The sequence below is a fragment of the Nothoprocta perdicaria genome, unplaced genomic scaffold (assembly GCF_003342845.1).
Source record: "Nothoprocta perdicaria isolate Ctin4 unplaced genomic scaffold, notPer1 scaffold_26, whole genome shotgun sequence".
Classification (NCBI taxonomy): Eukaryota; Metazoa; Chordata; class Aves; order Tinamiformes; family Tinamidae; genus Nothoprocta; species Nothoprocta perdicaria.
Genome location: NW_020455488.1, coordinates 5658188 through 5669074, shown reverse-complemented (window position 1 = coordinate 5669074; position 10887 = coordinate 5658188). Strand labels below are relative to the sequence as shown.

General features: G+C 63.3%; 1 protein-coding gene across 1 annotated transcript in view; it reads right to left on the bottom strand.

The window, feature by feature from the left end:
- FRMD5 (FERM domain containing 5) overlaps positions 1-10887 on the bottom strand; it is a 46693-nt gene that overhangs the window by 2377 nt on the left and 33429 nt on the right. Inside the window, exons 5-13 of the mRNA XM_026040534.1 lie at positions 8721-8818; positions 7959-8082; positions 7666-7753; positions 5051-5139; positions 4505-4568; positions 3637-3728; positions 1927-2001; positions 1557-1625; positions 1365-1471 (exon numbers count right to left, since the gene is read on the bottom strand). Coding sequence (XP_025896319.1) covers positions 1365-1471; positions 1557-1625; positions 1927-2001; positions 3637-3728; positions 4505-4568; positions 5051-5139; positions 7666-7753; positions 7959-8082; positions 8721-8818 — 806 coding nt within the window. The remainder of the gene's footprint in view (positions 1-1364; positions 1472-1556; positions 1626-1926; positions 2002-3636; positions 3729-4504; positions 4569-5050; positions 5140-7665; positions 7754-7958; positions 8083-8720; positions 8819-10887) is intronic.

The window sequence follows — 10887 nt, the reverse complement described above, 5'->3', positions numbered from 1 at the left end:
GGACAGCCTGGCACAGGACAGCCCTGCAGCCTGGCACAGGACGGGCCCTGCTCTGAGCCCGGCGGGCCGGCCCTGCTGCGAGCGCAGTGCCGTTCAGCGCAGGAAGTAACGGCTCTGCGCGCGGGGCGAGCGCCGCCCGCCCGGAATTAGCACCTGGGCCCCCGCGGCGCCGCGGGCGCCCGCAGCACGGCCAGCCTGTCCTGCACCCCGCACGGCGCCCRCCCCACCGCAGCCACCGCCACCCTGCCCCGCGCTGCAACCACCACCAGCCCCCCGGGCCCCGAATTCCAGGGATTTCCTACAAAAACGGAGCTCCCTGCGGAGAGCCTCGTAAATGTCACCGTGTCACCAGCTGCCCGGCCAAATCCCCGCGCGGGTTGGGTTACRGGGCCGGGTTACAGGGCGGCCGCTCGGAGCAGCTGCTCTGGCCGGGAATGGGGATCCTGCTTCTCCCACCACCCCGGACTCCCCGGCCCCCTGCCCGCAAGGCTGGGTGCCCCAAACGCAGGGACACGAAGAGGAGTTGTGTCCCGTGTCCCGAGCGCTGCTGCCCCATCGCCCCCCGGGTGTTACCTGGGGCGGGCGGCGCGCGGGGCCCCGTGGGCAGGGGCAGCGCGCCCAGCGCCCGCGCCAGCAGCCGCGGCCCCAGGCCCAGCACGCGCACGCGCACGTCGCGGCAGCAGTGGTTGATGAGGCGCAGCTGGACGCTCACGCGGGTCCGGATCCGCACCAGGCACTTCACCATGGCGGTGGGGACGYGGCGGAGCGGGGACGCGGCGGAGCGGGGACGCGGCGACGCTGCCCGGGCGCTGCTCTGGCCCCCGAGCAGGGCACGCGCCCGGGTCACGCGTCCCGTGTCGCCTCCCCGCGCGCTGCCAGCCAGTCCGGGTCCTGCCCGGCGCCTGCGCGGGGCCCTGGGCCCTTTCGTCACAGCCCAGTGTGAGCGGACGAACACCTGATGGTTGCAGCGGCTCTGGTGACGGCTCTAGCCCCTTTCCTTGCAGGCCTTTAGCAGACGTGCTTACTGGCACGACGCTCAAGGCAGGGAAGTAATAACATAAACGCAAGGGAAGAGTGAAGAAGAAGGCGCTCTCGTCATCAGAGCACGAGGGCCCACGGGGCAGGGGTGCTGCCGGCCACGAGTGGCACCYGCAGCACGGCGAGCTCGGCGGCTCCCGCACCTGCTGGGCAGGGCACATAGAGCCAAGGAAGGTGGAGGGCTCACAGGGAATTCCCGTCGGGAATGGGCGGCTGCCTTTTCAAGGTGCTTCACCCCCACGTGGGTGTTGATTCCTGAGGGGCCCCTGTGCACGGCGCAGACGCGCGCGCCCCGCGSCCCCTCCGCCGTGTCGCCCGCTCCTCACCTTCCATGATGGAGATGTGCACGGCCCTCCTGCGCGTGCGCGGCACGCTGCTCAGCCGCGGCCCGTGCGTGATGGAGGGGCAGCTGCGGCTCGGCACCAGCCCGGCCCTGCGCGCACGAGGGCACGGTGAGCGCGCGGCGGGCGCACGGCGAGCGCGCGGCCAGCGGCTCCGCGCGGCGCCCCCGCTCCCACCTGTGAATCTCCGGCGGCTCCCGCTTGATCTTGGCGCTGGACTCCATCACCTCCTTGGCAACGCGGCCGCTGCGGGAGCGCGGGGGGGCAGCGTGAGCCCAGGGCTCGGCCCGGCCCCCCAGGCCGTGCCGGTGCCGCTGCCCCCGGGCTGGAGGCAACGGCCCCTCGGAGCGCCCGGGAGAACTCCCTCCGCTCCCAGTTATTACCCAAAGAAACCCCAAACCTCCTTCCCCATCCACCGCGCGTGCAGGGCGCTGGAGAGAGGAATGTCGGCGGGAAGTGGAGGAGCTGGTGCTCCCGTAGCAGGGGCCCTTGGGATCCTGCCATGTCCCGGCCCCACGCCACCCCCCGGGCCCCGCGGCGCGCCCACCTGTATCGGAAGCGGCTCCCCTTGAAGAACAGGTTGCTGCTGGACACCGTTCGCACCTGGCTCGACTTCTCCAACCTGCAAGGGCATCGCGGGCTGCGTGACGATGCCAGCACCGGGTGCCCGGGGCTGGTGGCCGGTTCGCTGCCTTTGGGCAGGTTTCTAGYGCCCAGCAATGAGCGCTGGCCGCTCGGCTGGCTGCACCTTGGCCTTGGACGCCACGGGATGCGGCCACCCGGGATGGGGGGGGCCTCGGGATGTGACCGCAGCCGTGGGACCGGCCRCTTCCCAGCTCCAAGGCCAGCGGCCCTGACACGGAGCAGACCCCACAGTGCAAACGGGGCTGCACTTAAGGGGCAGGACCTGTCCCGTGGGGGAAGGAACAYGGGGACACGTCTGTCCCTAGGCACCGGGCACAGGCAGGGAGCAGGCCCCTGCAGGTCAGTCACGGACGGGGCTGGCAAGGCAGGAGCGCAATTCCACTCTTGTTAATATAATGAGAAATGAAACCTGCTGATTGCAGCTGCTGATTGCAGTACTCCCAGGGAGACCACACTGCACGCTTTAGATCACAGACTGCTGATTAAAATAAAACCCATTACAAAACACAACGCAGGCTATTTTTAAGCAGAACACAGAGCAGTGTGGTAAACCCAGCACACTCCAGCAGACAGGTGGGCCACCAAGTGCACGGCCCCTTTGCAWCCTGCGCTGCCCTCCGAGGTGACCCTTTCAGACAGCCTAATTAGTCAAATGGGGGCAGAGCAGAAAACGGACTTGATTAGCGGGGCAAGGGAGCCGCAGCCTCTGTCCTCCGAGGGAGACGAGCGACGGCGCTGCCCAGCTGCCCTGCTCCTCGCCGCTGCTCCCTGCTGCTCGGAGCAGCCTGGGGAGCAGGAGCGCACTGGTTTGGTCCAGCACTCGTCTTTCCACTGGTTTGGTCCAGCACTCGTGTCCTTGGCCCCTGGGCCGCTCTAGGGATCATCCCGTGCTGGGGAGCCAGGACGGCCCTCAGCAGTGCAGCATGCAGAGAACTCCCGGGAATTCCTTGGATCCAGGGAGCTGGACRTGGGCACAGGGATGGCACCGCAACCCGCAGGGACTGTTTGGTGGCGCGGCCGCAGTCCCGATTACCAATCTGCAGTAAACCCAGCTCTCTGATCCTTTCTGCATTTCAAACCAACAAACCCGTCTCCAACCAGACTCAGTTATTCCTGGCGGTTCTGCATGTTTCCAGTGCCACACACGTGTGGGACGGGTTTGCAGAGCCCCAGGGCCCTGCCGGGACTTCGGGGTCTCAGCGCTGCATTGAGCTCCCCAGAGCCAGACAGAGCTGCTCCAGAAACCCACGTGGAGCTGAGCAGCGGTGCCCGGGCTCCCGCCCGCCCGCCGGGCGCTGCTGCCCGCGGCTTCGCCAGCGCCTTTGCACCAGCACCAGCTCTGCATGGGCAGAGRATGGACCAAAACACCCCTGCCATGCGCACGGGACACGGGCCCCTTTCTGCACCCAAGTCCTAGTCTCCAGACAAAGACTTGCTGCACCTGGGCCGGCCCCAGGCCCGGAGATAGGCCGGGAAGGGGGGGTCTGAGCTGCTGCTTCCTTGATTTKGTCTGGGATGTTTGGGAGGGGGTTGCTCCAGGGGGATCATGCCAACCCATGGAGGGACGTGTCACACATCACACAATAAAACACACAAATGTCCTTGCACTTACTTGTAAAAGGCTTGATTTTCTATCCCGCACTTCCAGAGATGTTTGCAGGCTTCTGGTGTCGGAGCAAAATAGGTCAGAACGATTTTCTTTTCCTACAGAGGAGAAAAGGAAGCCGGGGCACAAACAGGTGAGCGGAGGGCAGCACACGGAGCTGTGGACGGGCCGGGGCTGCAGGGCCGAGCGGGACCCTCCTGCAGCAGCTCGCGGGCGCTTGGGAACCGGCTGTGCCCAGGGAGCAGCCCCGGCTGTGCCCGTGGCCCCGCGTGCCCATCGCCCCCAGCCCCTCCGCTCCTCAGTGCCCGGGAATGCATCCAACCAGGGAGCGAGGGCCGCGGATCTGCTGCGTGCACGTCAGCAGGGACCTCTAGAAACGGCCTCGTGCAGCCCCCAGGGACTGCAACCTGACCCGATGGCGCTGCAYGGGGAGGACCAGTGAGCACTAGTGTCCAGTCCTAAATCCAGCACATTGCTCCGGACACCTCGCGGACCTGCGACAGGCCCCAGGCTTCTGCTCCGGGGACTGCTGTGACACCAAAGTGCCCATGTTTAACCCTAGAATTGTGTCTTTAGCCTCCCGGTCCAGGCCACCAAGCTACAGGGCATGTCCATAGGTACCTGCCTACGGACAAGGACGGAGCCGGGGGGCACAGCGGCACGGGGACAGCATGGCCACTGGCACCGTGGCCCTGGGGACCCCTTCATGCCGCTGCCCTGAGCCCCGTGTCCCAGTGCCCATGTCCTGGCGTCCCGTGACGCCAGTTCGGAGGGGGCACCGCTGCCGGCTGCGTCCTGCCCAAYACATCTAACATGCTGAAGCACAAGATAAACACAGTGGTCAGTAAGCCCTGAGGCAAGAAAATGCACTCACCTCTTTCTGACTTACGTACAAATAGAAAGTCTTTCCTTCAAACTTCATTTTGGTCACCTCATTCCTGGGAGGAGAAGAGCAGAGTGAGTCCCGGGCGGCAATGCCCACCCCAGCACCCTAATGCCCGGCCCCGCCGCGGGCCGTGGGCGCAGCTTTAGCCAAATCGCTGGCTGGAATCATTGCAGCCCAGCGCAGCAAGAGCGAGGGGTGCTTGCAGCYGACAAGGAGGAGCCCCGACCTGGGGGGATTTGCCAGTGAACGTGATTGCAATTCATTTATTTGCCACAATCCTGCCYTGTGGGGCACCCTCGTGAGCAGCTCTGGGGGCCACGGGAGGCGAGGGGAGATCCCACTCGTGTCCTTCTCGGAAGGGCTGGAATCCCTGGGCAGCGGGTCCCGGTTAATGCATGCACCCATCTCCCCTGGGAACGGGAAGGGAGGCAGGACCCCGCGCGGGCCAGCGGCAGCTGCTGCCCTCGGCACCCGTGCGCCGGGGCTCCCCAWCCCGCGGGGCCGGCCGCGCGCGGCCGGGCGCCCGGGACTCACCACTTGATGAAGTGAACCCTCTTGTTGCCCTGCAGGACCACGAAGCCGAAGGGGGTGAAGGCCAGGAAGGCCGCGTTCCCGGACACGTCCTGCAAGGGAGAGCAGCTCCGCGTCACGCGCGGCCGCCGGCGGCACCGGGACATGGCACATCCGCCCCGGCCCTGCCGCCAAACACCGTCACGACGGTTTAACGCGGGAACGCGCAGCGGCGTCGAGGACCAGCCGCTCCGGGGGGACTGATGGGTGATTGATGCCGCGACACCCCCAGCGCCGGCACCGCTATCCATCTACTAGAAGGGACAAACAGCAGGGGCACACAGTGTCCCAGGTACCCGCGAGTCCTTCACTATTAATTAAGCTGCACAAAGGGAGAACCTGCTACCCCGGCTCCCCAGGGCCCTGCACTTTAACCGCAGCAGCTTTAATTTAATAAGCAATTTAATGGCAGCACCTGGGCTCCGGGGAGGCCATGGCTAGGTGTACGAGTACTYGTGCAAGGAGCACATGTGCTCTGGGGCACAAATCCACACCAGTGCACACACACACACACAGCATGAGCTCCACTTGCTTCCCTATGGCTATTGGGGCTCTCCTGGCTTCGGGGACACATCCCTGTCCCGCAGCTGGAGCAGAGCCTCCCCCACAGCCTCTCCCCTGCCTCGGAGCATGGGGATCCCACATGGATCACATTGGGAACAGCAGCATCCCGGTGCAAGCCGGGGTTCAGCGAGCATCGGGAACCCCTAGGACGGCACAGAAACAAGGTCAATTCTTGCACGTCCAACTGCTCTCTGCTATGGGACCGGGGCCACCATCCGTCATCGTCCCCGTGACAAAGGCCSTTCTCGGTCTGAAGGATGTCGCGGGTCTCCGTCCTCTTCCCACTCAGGTCCGGGCTCCCCTCGGTGCCCACTGCTCCCTGCTCCAGGCACCGGGGTTCGCATCCCGCAGGAGCTGCCCGGAAGCGCTCCCGAAATTCGTCAGGTTGCGCGGGGGGCAGTTCTCCCGCTCACATCTTCAGGATCCAAAGAAGTTGAGCAAATTGGTTTTAAATCCAGATTAGATCAAAAATCCATCTTAAGCTGCCCTGGGTAACTGGCCAAGAGCAAGGAGCCCTGAACGCCAGTGCAACATCCCGCGTGAAGCGAGACCCAAAGCCCAAGGCAGGGAGGGCTGGGAGGCAGCGGCCACGTCCTGAGGACGGGGACGGTCCCCTGGTGTCCTCGGGAGGACGGGCACGGCCGCGCGAGGGGACCCGGGCCCTGCTGCAGCCTTGGCCAAAGCCCCACAGCTCCCCCCGGCCATGGCACGTGAAGGACGTGAAAACCTGTGATTAGCTAAAAAAAGCGGCCTAGGGGGGATGCTAAACATAGAAGGGAGCGCGGGACACGGTCTGCGTTAGTGCGATCCAGCCCAGCGCTTCTGAAACGCTTTAAATATTAACAGCCCATCTGCGCGCGCCGGCTCCTGCCCGGCGCTGGCCAGGCCGCTCCGCAGCACAGCCCCGCTCCGGCGTGGAGGGTGCACTGAGGACACGGCATGAACCGGGGATGCGGGATGGACACGGGGTGCACCAGGGATGCAGGATGCACTGAGGACATGGGGTGCACCAGGGATGCAGGATGCACTGAGGACACGGGGTGCACCAGGGACGCAGGATGCACTGAGGACACGGGATGAACCAGGGATGCAGGATGCATGGGCTACACAGGATGCACCAGGGATGCAGGATGCATGGGGGACATGGGATGCAGTGGGGATGCAGGATGCACTGGGAATACGGGCTGCACCAGGGATGCAGGATGCACAGCGCACACGGGGTGCAGGACGCACGTGGAGTGCACTGGGGACACAAGGTGTGATGGGGTGACGAGGCCCAGCAGGGACACGGGGGACATGGACCYGCTGGCAGCCCCGCACACGCTCCCCTCGGCACCTCGGGGCTCCCCGCTTCCCAAAGGCGGCCCCAAACGGACCGCGAGCCCAAGGYGGCGGCCCCGGCAGAGCTCGGGCAGCCCCGGGCCGCCCTGCAGAGCCCTCCGCGCTCCGGAGCCGGCCCAGCGCACGGACAGCCCGGCAGACCCTCCTCGCGCCCCCAGCGCACCCCCAGGCAGCCGCGGGCCACCCGCTGCACGGGCCACGCGGAGCCGACCGCGAGGACACTGCGGTCAGTGGAGAGCGTTTCAACCAGCAGACTACATTACCGGCTGGGGAGGAATATCGAGCCACGCTGTCTGTGGAGATTAATATTTGCTGCTTTCTCAGGCTCGTTACTGACCCTGTTATTGCCTCCAAATTGCAGCGTTTTGCAGCAGACGACTCGCTGGTGTCCTTTACAGCTGTCTGCATGGAGACGCTTCCCGATAGCTCCTTATAGCTTCCTTATGTGCTCCCGTCCCTTCCTTCCCTCCCGTTGCAGAGGGATTCACAGCAGATATCCTCTCCGCTTCCCTCAATGCACCTATTTGCATTTAGGCCCCCCAAGTCTGGCTCTCGCCCCACCGGTCAGACCCGCTGTGGGTGCCGGGTCGCAGCCTCGGTGCCGTCAGCACCACCCCGCAGCTCGCTGCGACGGGAGCAATTTAACCCAAACCCAACTTTCTGGGGAGTTTTACCTTGCAGGGGTGRGGGTCAACCCCGTAGGTCTCCAGAGTCTGGGCTTTCCGTAGAAAATTTAACTCCGAAGTAGCTGGTGTCTGGCCGCTGCAGAGTGAAGAGAAAGGGAGCCGTGAGAGCGGGGACGCCACCCGCTGCCTCCCGGTGTCCCACGGAGCCGCCCCCGTCCCCAGCACGTTCCCTGTGTGGGCGCAGGCTGCTTTGACCCGTTGCAGGGCAGAAATGACCCACGCGAAGCGAGGGCTCTGGCAAGGCCGCTCTCCCCGTGCACACCGCGCAGCGCTGGCCTCACCTCAGCTCCGTCTTGTGGATCTCCGCAATTTTCCTCTCCAGCTTTTCCGAGTGCTTAGGGAAGAACTGGAACTTGGAGCTGTAGCCCTCTGGGTGCTTGCCCGGGTCGTAGTCCCCGATCTCCGCTGTGGAAAGCAAGCGCGGGTGAACGATGGGTGAATAACGGGTGAATAACGGGTGAATAACGGGTGAATGAGTGCGTGGGCMCYGGCTGCAAGGAYGCGATTCCCGAGGAGCGGCTGCGCTGCCCGCGGGGGCGGCGGGACRTGGGGAAGCAGCCGGGAYGCCGGCGGCTGCGGCAGCTCCGGGGCAGGAGGAGGGGACCCCGCGGCACCCATGGGAGCGGGCAGGGGACGGCACCGCTCCAGGACACCTCACGGCAGCGACGGGCGCGGGACGGGACCAGCCGTCCGGAGCACGGGAACACCCGCCGGCCATGCCCGCCCCGGTGGGAGCCTGACTCATTCCCAAGGCGTTTCCTGCGGCAGGGAATTCCGCCCTGGCCCGGGCACCCCCGCGAGCGGCTGGGACCCGCTCCGCACCACGGTAGTGACAGGAACACAGCCCAAACGAGGACTGTCTCCCACCAGGGCAGCGGCCCAGGCAGGAGCCGGGGGCTCATCCAGCGGCTCCGGCACCRCTCCGGCTCCCCCCAGGGCAGCGCGGTCACGGTGCCGCAGGGCACGAGCCCCCCCCGGCATTCGAGGCTCTTGCAAGCGCAGCAATGCAGTCAGTGCAGAGCTATCCCGTCCCAAAGCGCTACCTTGCAGGATATAGGCGGCCAGCAGAGCGGCATCCGAGGTCTTGCAGAGCAGGCGGCCGTGGTAGAGGTCTCGCTTGATCTGCAGGAAGACTAAATACCTGCGGGGAAGAGGGATTCCATTTGCAAAGTTAAGCACCCTAACCGGGCCGTTTGGATGTGCAAGAGCCTGCGCTGCGCTTCTCTCCAGCAGCCCCTTCTCAGGATGCTCCGTTTTGGGACCGGCCGGTGCTCATCGCCAGCACCTCCCACTACGGGGCTCAGATTCGGGGCTTCTGTCCCACTCGCTGGAAAAATTACACATCTGAATAAACTTAAACATAAGTTAGAGCCTGGGCTGCCCCACATGGCAATGCGCTCGGGAAAACCTGATAAAATGTAAGCCATACAGCTGGGCGGCAGGACGGAAACTGGAGAGCTCAGAAATGTGTCTCAATGCTCAGACTCGCTCTCCGCGGTATCTCAGTCACGCTTCACTTCTCCAGCCCATTTTTATGATGACAAAACCCACTAATTTTCACAGATAAAACGTATTAAAGATAAATCCGGCCATTAAAGACCATTCTGACACAGGGCGCCGCTTCTGCCCAGCACCGCCGGGAATTAGAGCAGCGTCGCGGTTGCAGCGTCCCTATCCACGAGGACAGGGACAGCCCTGGTTCACGGAAAGGGGAAGAGCCTCCGGCTGCATTCTCAGCTCCAGGCAGCCGGCCGCTGCACTGCAACCCTCCCCGCTGGGCTCAACTGCTGCACATGTCTGCTAATCTCTGATCAAAGAGAAGAAATAGAATTAACGGCCCGTATGYATAGCGTAATGTCCACCGAATAGCTGTCGTTATTCAGAGGAGATGTCTTTGGCCATTTCACATTTAAATTAAAGCCTAATGACTGCGCCGGGYGGCTGTTGCTAGGAGTTTGCACAGAATCTGCAAACTAAATAAAGTCTTGGGGAAAATAAAGACGTTTCCCAGTGAAACCTCCTGCAGGACGCTTCTGTGCGTCCCCAGAAGGTGCGTGACAAAACCAGCCCTCCGTCATCGCGGGGAGCCGCTGGCGGGTGCAGCGGGAGCCGGGCTGCACGTGGGGACACTGCAGCTGTGCCCGGCCGAGCAGCCCCTGGTCCCAGCTCCGGGCTCTGGGTGCTCCTCCACAGCGCGCTCCAAAACGCTTCCTTTACACACATCCCACCACTCTGCTTCCGGCGTTCCAGCTCATTTGTCCAACAAAAACACAGGCACTTCGTTAATGCAAAACCAAAGGCAAAAACAGGGCCTAGGAATACTCTAACAGGGCCTAGGAATATTCTAAATACACCGTGTAAAAGACAGCAAAATCCTCTCTCATTTGCTGCCCGCAAAAATAGATTGAAAATCCAAAGACTGAAATCCTGGAATATATTTAGCTCTTTCAATAAGCCTACTTAATTCTTGATGTGCTTAGCAAGGACCTTCGCTATTCGCTCGGAATATTTAATGGCATATGGGGCCTGGGCGCTGCAATTCTCCAGATGCCGCTGGAAAAACAACCCCGAGCTCCGCAGGGCCTGGGTGCTCGGGGGATTTAGAGCTGCAGGCAGGGYGGTGTGAGTGACACGTGGTATTTGTCACCATCTCATGGCTATCGGGGCCAAGAGGAGGCTGGAGGCCCTTCCATTTGCAGCAGCTGGCTGTCCACAAAATGACAGTCTGCTTTGAAGATGCACGAGAAAGTTTCTGCGATTTGTCGTTTTTTCCTTTTTTCTTTCCTTTGCTCGGGAAAGGCAACGCGCTGCCCCTCTCCGCAGCACACGTCACACGTGGAAGCGGAGGAGGAGGGCGCAGTGCAGCTGCGCACACACAAACGTGTTTGACACATCCCCGCGTGCCCCAAGCCGCTCTCCGAGCAAAGCCCTGCTCGCCCTCACTGCCTGCACCACGCACAGCTCTGCTCTCCTCGAAGCTACAGCCTCCAGAGCTTCGTGTCCTTCGGCACAGGAAAACTGGGCATAATCGGGGGGAAAATACAGCTGTTTTCACTCCGCCACATGTTGCTTCTCTGGATCAGCTTACTACCCTTGACTTTAACAAAATAAACCTGCTAATTAATAAAAATAGGTAAGAGTGAAATACGTGGCTCCTGGATGACTTGCTGTGGGAATCTCCCAACTCCTGGGCCACGGTGATCCAGTTCC